At 34.5% G+C, this 16,874-nt stretch overlaps 1 protein-coding gene across 1 annotated transcript; it reads left to right on the top strand.

Annotated features, from left to right (window-relative positions):
• Nucleotides 1–9,919: 9,919 nt before the first annotated feature.
• LOC142166125 (uncharacterized) lies at nucleotides 9,920–10,747 on the top strand. The gene has a single exon (XM_075224547.1). The coding sequence runs from the start codon at nucleotides 9,920–9,922 to the stop codon at nucleotides 10,745–10,747; it is 828 nt and encodes a 275-aa protein (XP_075080648.1).
• Nucleotides 10,748–16,874: the final 6,127 nt, after the last annotated feature.

The following is a 16,874-nucleotide window of genomic DNA, read 5'->3' as shown; positions in this document are numbered from 1 at the left end:
CGTCCACCTATATATTGTTAAAAGGGATCGTGTGGCACGCCGTCCACTTATATATTATATTATTTGGGATCGTGTGGCACGCCGTCCACTTATATATGATATTATGGGATCGTGTGGCACGCCGTCCACATATATATATATACATATATATCATGGAAACCGGAGTTTCTTTTATTTATTTCCGATATTTCATTTTTATCTGTTACTCCCCGATAGCATGTCCCCTCCCAGTTTTACTTTGTATTATCTTGTTATTGTTTTCTTGCACTTGTTGTATATATATCTGTACAGGTTAATTGTGGTAGGTACTGTCTAGCCTCGTCACTACTTCGTCGGGGTTAGGCCAGGCACTTACCAGCACATGGGGTCGGTTGTGCTGATGCTACACTCTGTGCATTTTTGTGCACAGATCAGGGAGCAGCTTACGGACCACAGCAGTAGGACTTCTGGGAGCTATCTTCAGTCCAGGGACTCTCGAGGTAGCCTAGCTGGCATTCGCAGGCCGAAGTCCCTTTCCATATTTTTTTTTGTTTGTTCATCTTGTATCAGACAAACATGATGTATTTCCTTTCAGACATTGTTTGTAGTATTCTGTAGCAGTCCGTGAGCTAGTGACACCAGATCTTGGGTAGTAATGTGTATTAAACTTCCGCACTTTTAGTTTTCAGTCGCTTTAGATTTAAAGTCTTCCTCTTAAATTTTGTCCCGTTTATTATATTGTTTGAAAGAAAGCAAGAAAGGTGTTTTAAATATTTGGCTTGCCTAGCTCCGATAGTAGGCACCATCACGACACCCGATGGTGGGAAATTCGGGTCGTGATAGTTTATAAGTGTTTAATTTTCTTATATCTAATTAGACTAAGAATTAAGAGTTTAATATGGTTGAAATCTAAGTCGATAAAAAACTCTTATTTTATAATTATTATTAAACAAGTCTTACCTATAAGTTTTAATCATAATTACAAAATAATGAAACTATATACCATTATTGTGTGCATGCCTAATTATAACATCGAATTTAAACAAATATAATCGTATACCAATTATATTGTACAATAAATTATTTATTATACACCGAATCAAATAATTAAGAATTTAATATAATTCATGTACAAGAAGGGGTCATGTCTCTTTTACGACTATTATTCGATATTTTATAAACTTAAATAATTTTAATATTATTTGGTTCTATTTCAAAACACTGATAATTTAATATGGTTGATAAAGGAGTTTATAAAAAATATAATTAATATATCATAATTCATATACTAAACAAAGTATTACTTGTGATTTTCTAATATAATTTAAATAAATATTAACTTTGTGCTTGTATCTATTTACATTGATCACTAATTGTATTCAGTTTGAATATGCATAATTAATGATCTAATGCTATTTTGATAACTTAATAATTACTATCATAAATCTAATTAAGCACTAATATTTTTTTAAAATTAATATAATTGAAATAGGAGCATACAACAAACTAACAATATCATATAGTACGAAAGAAGCTTTAAAGAAAAAGGTGCCTTATTTTATTTAAATAGTTTAAATCCCATCTCTCGATATTGCTGCTGCAGGAGCATATTCGAGGCATGAAAAGTGGTGAAAGTGTTCTCCACATATCATGATCAGTAATATTATCATCACATTACTTCAATTGGAAAATAATTCTGAACATAGCAGAATTATACTCACTGATAGATTTAAAATCTCGTAGCCTTAGATGAGTCCAGTCATATCGTGCCTGTGGAAGAACGACCATCTTCAGGTAGTCATATCTATCTTTCAAATTATTCCACAGTATGACTGGATCTTTAACAGTAAGATATTCCATTTTCAGGCCCTCATCAAGGTGATGGCGTAAGAATATCATTGCTTTGGCACGGTCTTGGTTTGATGCCTGATTTTTGTCTTTGATGGTGTCTGCCAGACCCATCGCATCAAGATGAATTTCAGCATCAAACACCCAAGACATGTAGCTTTTGCCCGATATATCCAGGGCTACAAATTCAATTTTAGAAAGATTTGACATTATTTAGGAAAAGAAAGTTCTTACCTCAGATACTTTCAAAATATTTGCTCGAGATGGCAGAGTCTCGTGCTGATAACGTGTTATAAAATAAAGACTATAAAGTAAAGACAAGTATAGAGAGAAACTGATATATTATTCGAATTTAAACTGATGTACATAATGAACTGAAATCTCTTCTATTTATAGAAGAAAGGAAGCTGCTGTGTAAGCTGCTACTATACCAGATATGGATAATCTTCTACTGAGAGCAATATTTATCCATAACGGAGTACTGAAAGGATAAGCTTATTATACCCGATATGGATAATCTTTTAAAGGGGGTAATGTTTATCCATAACTGGGTACTGAAAGGATAAGCTTATTATACCCGGTATGGATAATCTTCTACCGGGGGTAATATTTATCCATAACTGGATACTGAAAGGATAAGCTTATTATACCCGGTATGGATAATCTTCTACCGGGGATAATATTTATCCATAACTGGGTACTGAAAGGATAAGCTTATTATACCCGGTATGGATAATCTTCTACTGGGGGTAATGTTTATCCATAATCGGGTATCGAAGTGATAAGCTTCTTCAGGAAGCTTATTTTCAATAGAGTACTTAAATAGATAAACATATTTACGGTGGAGTCCCATATGGATAAGCTTCTTCAGAAAGCTTATTTACAACGGAGTACTAAATGAACATCCATAATATAATATATTTATAACAAAATTGTCTTTTCTTTTTTTCCCCGAGGAACTTGAGCAAGAACTTCTTCAGCAAACTATTCTAATACTCTCTTCCATTTGGAGTGAATTATGAAACAACATTAAATTGTGCTGTCAATGGCTTCTCAAATATACTACAACCTCTCTATAAAAATATCCCTATAACACTTTACTATAAAAGTCAAGCTTTTTCGGAATCAAATTTCATGTTATGTTATAATATATGTTCTCTATAAAAGCACTTTGCTATAATATCCAAAAATATTCGGAACAAACATGACTGTTATCTGTTATAGAGAGGTTTGACTGTATAAACTCGTGCTTGTTCCTCATCTTTCAAAGCTGGTTTGCCTTGATTTTCAAAAATGTGGTGAAGATAGAGAATACACATCATCAGTTTAAGAATTCTTACATCAACATTTTTGGGTCCTTTATTGAAGATTGACATCATGCCTTTCATTTTCAATATAATATGGATTAACATTCCGCCAAGAAATGCAAATGAAGTTGGTTTCTTCGTTCATGGCTTCCGTCTTCATCTTTGAAACCCCTCCATAACCAATCAGGGATCGAATATCATTATTTTCTTTAGAGAAATCCTTTTTTGATTTTATAATCTTAAATAAAACTCCTTAAAAATATCATTTCGTTGAAGATCTAACACTTATATAAATACTAGTCCCTATATATGTACATTGCACGTGTATTAAAAGATGCACCTACGTATATACAAACATAAAAAATACACATACGTTGTACGTGCATAAAAAATGCACACGCATTACACGTACATTTCATGTTAGTTAATATAAAATCAAAGAAGATAAAATAAGGAAACACATATACTTTAAAAATTAACTTATATAAAAGAAAATTACTTTATCTTGAAATTTAGAGGGAAATACAGATGGAGAATTTTTATAAAGAAATAAAGATGATACATTTGCTACATGAAGTTAAACAAACCTAACACTTCACAGAAAAAAATTAAATTATAAAGATAGAAATTACATTCCTACAATTCCAAACGTAAATAAAATAAGACTAAAAATACATTTCTAACATAAATAAAAGAGAAAATACTTTTGGAAGAAAGAATAACACAATATCCAACAATTCTTCTTGCATCTCATTGAATGAGATGTCAACGCAGGTAGTAGTGGCACATTTATTTCTGATATGCCGAGACCAACCAGTGAAAATGAATGTAACACCCCGTATATTCGGATTAAGTGTGGATATGTAAAATGAGTATTAATTTGATATTTTAAACATATGAAGTCCTAGCGGGATGAATATGGGTGAAAATAGTTGTTTTGGAATCAAGACGGAGAGTGAGGTGCATGAGATTCGATAAAAACTACTCAGTTTAAGAAAGGTCTATCTTCTAGAAAGATTTCGTAAATGTACACTGGGAAATTGATAAAACTCAAAACACAAAGGTTGTAGGTCTTTGAAATAGCTTTCCAACAATATATTGTAAAGACCGAACGGATATCTGTGCAAAAAGATATGTGCATTTTATAGAGCAATGCGTAATATGCGCGCCCAGGTGCGCGCCCGGATGGTTCCGTGCGCGGCCGCGCACTTGTGGCAGTACTACTGCCATTCTGCATGTTCAGGTGTGCGTCGGGCCTTCAGGTGCGCAGGGGCGCACTCGGGGGTCATTTTTAAAGCCCTATTTCGTCCCCTACACCCCAAAACACAAAAACTTGCTCTAGAAAGGGAAGCTCTCAAGAACCTAACCTCCTCCAAGGTCCCTCTACCATCCAAGGTGAGTTCTAATGGTGATTCTAAGTTAATTTCAATTCTTCAACACCTTATTAACATGAGTAAACCCTTCAAATCATTAGATATTCGATTAGGACATAAATTTGAGAGACGAAACCCTAGAACTCGTATTCAAGATGATTGAACGTCAAAAAGGTAATATCTTCACCCTCTAATTGATTATAGCTTTGGATTAATGATTATAGACTCTAAGTTTACGAGATATGAGTTGATGAATTTGATAGAAAAGCATGAACGGTTAAATACTTGGGTTGTTGATTATTGATTAAGGATATCGTTTATCTTATGGATGATAAAGAATACTATTGATTATAGCAATTTGAGATTTTAGAATTTATCTAGGAGCCAGAGAATGAGTTTTTGGTGAAGAAACATCATTAGTTTTAGCTATGAAGTTTTATACCCACCAAGTATTTGATAAAATGCCTAAGTGACCAAAACATAACTATTTTTGCTAATATGGAATCCTTTTGACTTGTACTGATATAGATTAAAGATGAAAGGGTTGGCGAATATTGTATTACGCCCAAGAGCAGGAAGTTAAAGTATGCGAGGCTAACTCTCTATGTTCGGGAATGTTAATGATTCTCCCTACACTATGTTTCTTTTATGACGTTACTAATTGCCTCAGAAATATAATTAAGCCTAATTTTCCAAAACAGTTGCACAACTTCTATTCTCTAGCTTCATAATTCGTTCATGACTTTCATTCCAAACCTTGTGAGCTCAGTACGTAATCAATATAGACTTGTGTTTAATTCCCATGAGTCTCACTCTAGATTACCATGGATATATGTCTCAAATCAGTTCTATTCAACATTCAAGTATCATGTAACTCAGTATGGTTCAGTATTTTAGTATCATGTATTACACTATGATTCTCAGTTTAAATACCTGAATGTTGAACACTTGTATTTGGGCCTGAGGCCGCAGTTAATGCTTTATACATCTTTGGGCCTGAGGCCGCAATTTATGTTTTATGCATCTTTGGGCTTGAGGCCGCAGTTTGTGCACATATATATATATTGGTCCTGAGGCCACAACTTATTTATTCAGAAAACAGGTTGTTCATCATTCAGAAGAGGGAGTATTCATATCCTTACTTCCTTTGTTCAGTTCAATTATCAGTTATCATTTCAGTTATCAGTTATCAATTATTATTTCAGTCCTAGTTTCAACAATTATCATTTCAGTTATCAATTATCAATTCTTAGTTATCAGCTCAGTATCAGTTTCAACATTTATATTTCTTTCTTTCAATTGCTTTACATACCAATGTAATTCAAATGTACTGACGTCCTTTTTGTCCGGGGTCTGCATCTCACGATGCATGTAATGATTTACAGGTTGACGATTCAGAGTGCTAGGATTCTCGTATCAACTAGTTGGTGATTCCAGTTCTTTCGGGGTATTATCATTACCTTATAGTCTTCAGTATTTTTAGACATTCAGCATTTTCAATACTTCACTAGAGGCTTCATAGACTAGAGTAAAAGTTATACAGAATCACACGCTTTTCATGTTAAGCTATGTTTGCTACAAATATGGTTTAAAATTGTATTAGTATTTCCGCACCTTGATTTATATCATTTAGACTTTCAGTATATCAACATGTGTAAGTTTATCTTCCGCATTCAGTATGTTATGATATCACGTGCTGATTTAGTTAGCCAGTTCGTTCTCTCGGTCATATGTAGTCAGGCAACGGGTGCCGTGTTACGTCCATTCCCAGGTTTGGGGCATGACAAAGCTTGGTATCAGAACACTAGGTTCAAGAGTCCTCGGGAGTTTATGAAGCTGTGTCCAGTGGAGTTTCCTTTATATGTCTGTGCCAGCCACTCATATAAATGATTAACCACCAAGACATTCAGGATTGTCTCACGTTCTTTCTACTCTAGATTGTGCTATGAAGCTTAGAGTAATAGTTAACCTTCTGCTCCTATCAAATTCCATATTATCGAATGCCTAAGCAACAAGCAGGAAAAACCCAAGGTCCTAGAGGATATGATCGCCTATTGGGGTATAGTTATGGAGTGTAAGATGGTAATAAATGAGACGTGAAAGGATGTTGGAAGTGGGATGCAATGGATAGTAGTACATATCAGAGCATAACCTTACTAGAAAGTATTAAAGCAATTATTATATTTTATGGTTATCAGTTTACCTCAGTTACTAGTTATACAATCTTTCAATTAGCAAGTTTATGGTTATTCAGTATACCGGTTATCAGTTATTCAGTTACTAAATCTTCAATTTTTAGTGTATCGAAATTCTGGTGACTGGTGAGTATACAGTGATGCCTATGGGTGCTAAAAAAAAAATAAAAGTAACAGAAATTATAGCGAAATCTTCGCATATTTTAGGTCTGGATTAAGATCAAGACTCACCGGATGGCGCAGGAAGTGATTTATCAGTTGATGGTATACTTTGAAGGATACGTTTGTGCATGGTAGTGTATTCGTATGTATTTTACCTCCTAGAACAATATCATTTAATTCTTGGAAATGGAGCCAAAAGTTGAATGATGATAGTTTAGATGTCAGACCCTAATATTGGTCACTATATTTTGGACAGAAAAGAGGCTAAGGGCAAAATACCTAGGAGTCTGGAACGATTGTTATTATCAGAGATGTATTTTTCGTACGACTCATGCATATGACTAAGAAGATATGATATACGAAATGAAAACCAAGAGCAACCGATATTGAATTTCAAGGAATGATTTTAAGTTGTTCATATTTATTCAAATCAGAAGTAGAAGTACCACGTTAGTAAGTAATATAAGAAGCAACTATTGATGTAAGATAAAATATATGGCAGTTCCCCCTTAGATTATATAACCTAAGTGTGTACCCCGGATGTTTATAGTCTGATATGATTTTGCATCGTATAAAAAGTTTGGGGTTAGATATTCTAATTTTATTTAAGATAGATGAAATTTTCCTAAGTGTGAACGATGTACATAAAAAAGAAAAATGGATAGTATGCAACTGTAGAATAGGGTCAGATGGTGAGGGAAGTTAGGAATAACCTTATGCTTTACTTTAGTTATTCAAAGTAGAACAAGAAAACATGATATAAGCATATGGTTAGTAGAAGAATAATAAGTAAGTTTTGAGTAGAAACAGTAAATTAGCAATTTCAGCAGAGCTAGTAAAGGCACCGGATGTTATATTACATCCAGGCCCAGGTTCGGAGCGTGACAATAGTTTTGAAGCTAGTGATGTAGAGAGTCAATTACGATTTACTTATGTTAGCAGCTTAATATTAATATTTAGGGGGCTAACCATGGGTTATGCCTTAAATGTCACAGGTGGTACTATTGGCATTGAAGGTTTCATCGTTTGATTCTCTAAAAAAAATTCACTTAGGAGAAATAAAAGCCTCTACAAATAACTTTTCTGCCTATATAAATGTATAACTCATCCTCTTTGCATCCTCCGTGCAGCTTCGGCCATTCCATATGTATAGGCCACTCATGGGTGGATGTAATCTTGGAGCAGAAATCAGTACCTGTTCTTGGATCGATACTTCACCTAGTTGGAAGTATCCTTAAGTTTCCAAATAATGTGGTGGCATCAACAGGCCTAGCAATCATTGGATGTAGCCTGGCATTCCTATGTCATGGTGATTCACGTAATATTGCATGAGATCTATATCGAAAATGCACCAAAGTGTATCGAATAGTATTATTTTCTTGAGGGGTCCTTCTTTGATTTTATAATGTAAATAATTTTTTTCAAAATTTTTATCTCATTGAAGGTCTAATGCTTATACAAATACTAGTCTTTATAAATATAGGCACACATGCATAAAAAGATGCACATACGCAAGTACATGCATAAAATGCACATACGCAGGTACATGCATAAAATGCACATACATTGTACGTGCATAAAAAAATGCCGATGCATTGCGCATATATTTTATGTCAGCTAATATAAAATCAAGAAGATAAAATAATGAGACACATATACTTTTAAATTAACTTATATGAAAGAATATTACTTAACTTTGAAATTTAAAGGAATATACTATTGAGAATTTCTTTAAAGAAGTAAAGATGATTCATTCGCTTGAAGTTAAATAAATCTAACACTTTGCAAAAAAAAATATAAAGAGGAAAACTACATTCCTACAATTCCAAATGTAAATAAAAAAAGGTAAGAATGTACATTCATAAAATTTCTAACATAAATAAAAGAGAAAAGTACTTTTGAAAGAAAAAATAGCCTAATATCCAACAATTCTTCTTGAATCTCATTGAATGAGATGTCATTGTTGGTAATAGTGACACATTTATTTCTAATATGTCGAGATCGGCTAATGAAGATGAAATAATTTCTGAAGCTAGTGATGTAGAAAATCAATCATGATTTACTTTAGTCATTGCTAGCAACTTAATGCCAATATAGGGGGCTAACCATTGGTTATGCCATGAATGCCATATGTGATATTGTTGGTATCGAAGACTTTATGGTTAGATTCTTTAAAGAAATTCAATTAAGAGAAATAAAAACCTCTATAAATAACTTTTAGAGGTTGTTTATAAATTTTATGCGTATGTAAATATATGACTCATCCTCTTTGCATCCAACTGTACAACTCTCAGCCATTCTACCGGTATAGGCTACTCATAAAATGATGCAAGATAGTTTGTTATTGGCAAGTTGGAAGTGGGACGTTTCTTTCTCGTACCGTGTCTGTTAACCTCGGAACTGATCATTATGAAATAGCGCATAACAGGCACGAGATTGACTCAATAGGCACGAGACTGACTCAACAGGCACGAGATTGACTCAATAGGCACGAGACTGACTCAACAGGCACGAGATTGACTCAATAGGCACGAGACTGACTCAACAGGCACGAGATTGACTCAACAGGCACGAGATCCTAAAGTTAATTATTTTTTAACAATAAAATCAAATTTATTTGAATTTTAAATTCAAAATTCGAATAAATAGTCGTGTCTGTTTGTGAAACAAGACATCTTTTCTGAAAGGGTCTGTTGGTTGCCTATAAATACACAAGAATTCCAACGAAATGGAATAGAAAATCACAAGTGTTATTGCAGGCTTTGTTGTATCCTGAAGAGAATCGTTTTGTATTTTCCCTAAATTAGTATACAGGCGATAACTCTTTAAGGACAGTCGATTTTCACGCCTCAAAGCCAATTTTGTTTATTATTTTCTAACAATCTTAAAGAGTTATTCTGCTATGGAGAAATTGATGTCTGTTATTGAGAATCCGAAGGAGTTCATCAATCTTGATCGCTTTGATGGAACGAACTTTACCCGTTGGAGAGACAAGATGATATTCTTGTTGTCCGCTCTCAATATCTACTATGTTCTTGATTCTGCCTTGCCTCCGATGCCTGAGCCCACAGCAGAAGATTCTGACGTAGTCAAGGAAGAAAGGAAGAAACGAGAACATGATGAACTGTTGTGTCGCGGCCATATACTGAATACTTTGACAGATCGACTCTATGATCTTTACTGCAATCTGAAGTCGCCAAGAGAGATTTGGACTGCTCTACAAACTGCATACCAGAATGAAAAACGAGGTATTGACAAATTCTTGGCTCTGCAGTACTTTGAATTTAGAATATTTGATACTAGGCCTATAATGGATCAGATTCATGAACTGCAAATCTTAGTATCAAAACTAAGTGATCTTGAAGTTAAAATTCCTGATGCACTTCAAATAGGTGCTATTCTTTCGAAATTGCCTTCCTCTTGGAATGATTATAGAAAGAAAATCCTACATTCTATGGATAAAATGGATGTGGAACAATTTCGTACTCACATTCAAATTGAAAGTGAGACTCGTGCTCGTGATGCTATTAGTCAGCCTTCGAGTTCCGCAGTCAATTTTGTCAGTCAGAATGATTCAGGAAGTGGGAACAAACGTTTGAAAGTTTCCAAAAAGTCTTCTTTTAAAAAGAGAAAGAACTTTAGTTGTCATCATTGTGGAAAGAAAGGCCATATGATTCGGGACTGCAGATATAGAAAGGCAGGAATAAATTTCAATGTAGGCAATACCGAAAAGTCTGGAAAGATTAAAAAATCTGGAAATTCTGAAAAGACAAACGTAGTGGAAAATTCTGCCCAAGGACTGGTTGCCATGGTTTCCGTAATGCAAATTGGTATGGTCACAGAGTTGAATGTGGCTACCGCTGCTACAAATACTCAAGACTAGTGGCTGGATTCGGGTGCTACTATTCATGTCTGTTATGACAAGAAGATGTTCAAGACATATGCAGAAGTGCAGGATTCTGAACAAGTCTTGATGGGAAACCATGTTGCGGCAGATGTTGCTGGAAAAGGAAGTATTGAGATTAACTTCACATCTGGCCAGAAGTTGACGTTACTGAATGTGTATCATGTTCCTGATATGAAGAAAAACTTAATGTCCGCTGCTTTGCTGTCAAATAAAGGCTTCAAGATAGTTATTGAGTCTGATCATGTAATAGTGTCTAAGAATGGAGTTTTTGTTGGAAAAGGCTATAACTGTAACGACATGTTCAAATTGAGTATTAATAAATAAATTATGTTTCTGCTTACATCGTTGAGTCTGATTCTTGTTTATGGCATGCTAGACTAAGACATTTAAATTTTGGCTCCTTGAATTATATGTCCAAAAATGGTTATATCTCATGTAAAACTCAACATATAAAATGTGAAATTTGCATACAAGCAAAGATGACTAAGAAACCATTTCGTAAAGTTGAAAGATCCACAGAACTATTAGATTTAATACATTCAGACTTGTGTGAATTAAATGGAGAATTAACTAGAGGAGGCAAAAGATATTTTATTACTTTTATAGACGACTTTCTCTAGATTTACATATGTTTACCTACTTAGAACTAAGGACAAAGCTTTTCAAAAGTTTAAAGAATACAAGTCTGTTGTGGAAAATCAAAGGAGTAGGAAAATTAAAATTATTCGAAGTGATAGAGGCGGAGAATATTTTCCTAACGAATTTAATAAGTTCTGTGAAGAGCATGACCTAATACATCAAATGAGTGCCCCTTATACTCCTCAACAAAATGGGTTAGCGGAAAGAAAAAATAGAACTTTGGTGGATATGGTTAATGCTATGTTACTTAATGCACATCTGCCACATAATTTTTGGGGTGAAGCACTACTAACTGCATGTTATATTTTAAATAGAGTACCTTCAAAAAGTATGCATATTTCGCCTTATGAGCTTTGGAATGGTAGAAAACCAAATTTAAATTATTTTAAAGTGTGGGGGGTGTATATCCTATTATAGAGTATCTGACCATCAAAGAACAAAATTGGGTCCTAGAGGAATTAAAAGTATTTTTGTAGGATATGCACAACACTCCAAAGCTTATAGACTGCTAGATCTAGAATCTAATGTCATTATAGAATCTATACATGTTGAATTTATTGAAAATAGATTTATAAATGACAATGTTGATGAAATGACTGAAATAAATGGAAAACGTATTGATGCTAATAAATTGTCGCTTTCTGAAATTATTAAAACTAAGGAAAGAAGTGATGATATGCAGATAGAACCAAGGAAAAGCCAAAGAATAAGAAAAGAAAAACATCTTGGTTCTGATTTTATTTCTTCACAATCTATAGTATTTCTTGTTGAAGGAGATAGGACAAACGTTTGTAATCAAATTCCAATTGTATTAAATGTTGAAGAAGACCCAAAGACGTTTCAAGAAGCAATGTCTTCTAGAGACGCTGCTTTTTGGAAAGAGGCCATTAATGATGAAATGGACTCAATTATATCCAACAACACTTGGGTTTTGGTTGATCTTCCTCTTGGATCAAAACCTATAGGTTGTAAGTGGGTCTTTAGGAGAAAGTACAATACAGATGGTTCTGTCCAAACCTTCAAAGCAAGATTAGTTGCAAAAGGTTTCACTCAAAAGGAAGGCATAGACTATTTTGATACATATGCTCCTGTTGCAAGAATAACATCCATTAGAGTCCTTTTATCCTTGGCCTCTATCTATGATCTTTACGTACATCAAATGGATGTTAAAACAACCTTTTTAAATGGGAACCTTAGTGAAGAAATATATATGCAACAACCTGAAGGTTTTGTTCTTCCGGGAAACGAGAAGAAAGTTTGTAAATTGATAAAGTCTCTTTATGGTCTTAAACAAGCGCCTAAACAGTGGCATGAAAGATTTGATAGTGTAATACTATCAACCGTATTCGTACATAATAATGCAGACAAGTGCATTTACTCTAAATTTACAAAAGAATATGGAGTAATAATTTGTTTATATGTTAATGACATGCTGATTTTTGGTACGAATCTACAAGGAATTACTGAGACCAAGAAGTATCTAACCTCAGTTTTTAAAATGAAGGATTTAAATGAAGCTGATACTATTTTGGGAATCAAGGTCAAAAGAGATAACAAGCAAGTGACTTTGTCACAAGCACACTATATAGATAAAATCCTTACTAAATTTAGTCATTTAGGAATAAAGGGGTATAATACTCCTTATGATTGTAGTATTAAGCTAACTGCAAATACTGGAAGAGCAGTAACACAGTTGGAATATGCAAGTGCGATAGGTAGTATGATGTATGCAATGCATTGCACTTGACCCGACATTGCATTTGCTGTTTGTAAACTTTCAAGGTTTACCAGTAATCCAGGTAATGATCATTGGAAAGCAATAAGTAGAGTACTTGGATATTTAAAATATACAAAGTATTTAGGCATTTGCTATAATGGTTTTCCTAAGGTATTAGAGGGATATTCTGATGCAAGTTATATTACAAGTGTTAATGATAATAAATCCACATCAGGATGGATATTTACTCTAGGCGGTGGAGCCATTAGTTGGGCATCCAAGAAACAAACATGTATTTCCCATTCTACTATGGAATCTGAATTTATTGCATTAGCAGCTGCTGGAAAAGAAGCAGAATGGCTGAGGAATATGTTACTTGATATAAAGTTGTGGCCACAACCTATGCCAGCCATTTCCATATTCTGTGATAGTGAGACTACAATGTGTGTTGCTTACAATAAATATACAATGGGAAATCGAGACATATAAGCTTGAGACATGCTTATATAAGAGAATTAATTACAAATGGAGCTATAGCTATAATATATGTGAGATAAAATAAGAATTTGGCTGATCCACTTACGAAGCCATTAGGTAGAGATGTAGTACAACAAACTTGTGGAGGGATGGGGCTGAGACCCTTAAATTAAATACAAGGAATAGGAACCCCACTTTGAGTTAGTATACACTCTAACAATATAAGTTCAATGGGTAATAACAAGTTACTTGTATTGTTTAAGCACTGATCTCCTCTTTAGGAGCCCTAATTCTATTGTACTACTTACTGTTATATGAGGAGTTAAGGAGTTGTTAAATGCTTGTTATAACAGGGGCATAAAGACAAACTCCAAAGTGCATACTGTTACATGAAGAGGTTGATTAATCTTAATGGAATTATTAATGTCTGGAGTAACAGGGACATAGTAACTAATTCCACCTATATGAATATTGAAGTGGTGCCGCTTCTAGCAAGATTTAAAGGGTTGATCTTGTAAATATTCATGAATTCAGGATGAGCACATGGCCGTAAACGTGCTAAAGCGAATATTGGATTTTCTAAGCTACTAGATAACACTATGTGTGTGGTACTTTCGGTTTTGGCACAAGGATTTGTAGTTCAAATCTTAAGATACCATTAACTTCGTCAAAACTTTAATATACTTACACTAAAGGAAAGTTCAAATCTGTAAAAGATACTTTCAAATATTCACAAGTGTTATGAAGTGAAATAACAAACTAGTGGGGGATTGTAAGATAGTTTGTTATTGGCAAGTTGGAAGTGGGACGTTTCTTTCTCGTACCGTGCCTGTTAGCCTCGGAATTGATCATTATGAAATAGCGCATAACAGGCACGAGATTGACTCAATAGGCACGAGACTAACTCAACAGGCACGAGATTGACTCAATAGGCATGAGACTGACTCAACAGGCACGAGATTGACTCAATAGGCACGAGACTGACTCAACAGGTGTATTTCACTTTTAGGAATAAATTTGGACTAGCGAAGCTAGAGCAGAAGCTGATTTACTTACCTTTTGTAGGTGTCATTTTGACGGCTATCAAGATACCTTATACACACACAAAAGTAGACAGTTCTATAGGGATTGTGAAACTTTTGGCACCATTGATTTCTTCTGTGGTGATTCAATGGCCTTGTTCCATAGCTGCTTAATTGAAGCACCCATGCTATTGCCCCAGTAGTATAACACAATCACGACACAAAAGAGAGAATAAGAAAATACCAAAACTGGAATTATGCTACAATGCCGCAGTTGGAAAATGGATAATGTCACTACATATTTAATTTGATTGAAATTTAGAAAATAATACACCGTAGAGGAATTTTGCAAAGAAGTAAAGATGATTCTTTCTCTACATGAAGTTAAATAAACCTAACACTTTGCATAAAGAAATTAAATTATAAAGATAAAAACTACATTCATACAATTCCAAACATAAATATAAAAAGAGAAAAAAATATTTGTAAATTTTCTAACATAAATAAAAGAAAATAATACTTTTGAAAGAAGGAATAACCCAATATCCTTCTTGCATCTTATTGAATGGGATGTCATCGCTGGTAGTAGTGTCACATTTATCTCTGACATTTCAAGACCGGCTAATGAAGATGAAATAGTTTCTGAAGCCTGTGATGTAGAGAGTCAATCACGATTTACTTCAGTTGTTGCTAGCAACTTAATGACAATATTTGAGGGGCTAACCATTGGTTATCCCTTGAATGTCACGGGTGGCACTATTGGCATTGAAGGCACTATTGTAAGAGCAATGAAGGCCTCTACAAACAACTTTTGTGCCTACATAAATGTATGGCTCATCCTCTTTGCATCCATCTTGTAGCTCTTGGCTATTCCATCTTTATAGGCCGCTCATGGAATGATGTAGTCTTGAAGTCGGAAGCCAGTACTTGTTCTTGGCTCGATACTTCACCTAGTTGGAAGTTTCCTTATGCACTGGTTTACGAATAATGTTGTAACATTAATAGATCTAGCAATGATTTGGAGGTAGCGTGTCGTTCCTATGTCATGGTGATTCTCATAATATTGCACGGGATCAATATTGAAAATCCACCAAAGTGGATCTCACTTGCTTTCAGCTCTATGATGCTATGGGGAAGCACTATGACAAAACGTGTAAAGATGGCGATGTCTCACAATTTCCAATATGGATGGCGTTGGTCATTTTCATTTTTAATTCCAGTTCTTTACTATCGTTATTTCTTAATGAGACCCCAAGGTTTCTCATTAAGAAAGGGTTAATAGAGGAGGCAAAAGTAGCCCTCAAGAGATTAAGGAAAAGTGAAGCAAAAGCATTATTCCATATCAACGTTGGCGGGCTTAACAGAAAATAAAGGTAGGGAAATGGAAGAAGCTCTTACCCTCACCACTTTTATAACATAGCGCAAGTTTTCGAGCAAGTGTTGGGCTTAGAGTCAATATTCTTCTTTGGACCTTTATTCTTCAATCAATTGGATACACATATAACGTCTCGTTGCTGGAGTTGTTTGAGCTGGAGTTGTCGGACTTACTTATTTGAGTTATAGCTTCTTCGATCGACAGAGGACTCTGATCTCCGCATTCTTAGGCATGCTTCTGGCACATGTTTCTTTGTTGGGTCTCTTCCTTTCAGTAGGAGATCCTGTCTTTTAGCTAAGCTGACAGAGTGCCTATATTGGCATAACATTTGTCATCCCCTCATAGTATGCTATTTAATGTTCTCTCGGCCTTGTGATTGGACTGAGACATCCTTACCCGATGATATCAGAGTGGTAGGCGCATCTTAGAAGACGAGCATATCTTTGCTCATGTCACCAGTCATGAATCAGGCAATTTTGCTTCCTTTGTGCTCTCAAAGCTTGGATATTCATGATTTTTGCTGCTCTGACTCTAGGAATATGTTTCTGAATCTACAATATGTTAGTCAAGAGAGAAAAGAAAGATGGTGAAGCAGTTGAGGAAGAAATCTGAAAGCAGCATTGGATATGGAAAAGATTTCTTCCTAAAAATGGCACTACTAAATATTTCCTAAGAATATTATCGTGTCAGGCAGAAATAAGTAATAAAAATGTCAAATTATGATTTAACAATATAAATTAACTCCTCAAAAATCTTACCTCATTGGAGGTTTAACATTAATATAAATACTAGTCTTTGTGCACATATATTGCACGTGCATAAAAAAAAATGCATGTACATTGTCAAAATCCTCACAGTCTGGAATATCTAAAA

The sequence above is a fragment of the Nicotiana tabacum genome, chromosome 11 (genome assembly GCF_000715075.1).
Source record: "Nicotiana tabacum cultivar K326 chromosome 11, ASM71507v2, whole genome shotgun sequence".
NCBI lineage: Eukaryota > Viridiplantae > Streptophyta > Magnoliopsida > Solanales > Solanaceae > Nicotiana > Nicotiana tabacum.
Note: the sequence above shows the minus strand (reverse complement) of the source record. Positions and strands in the feature narration are given on the sequence as shown.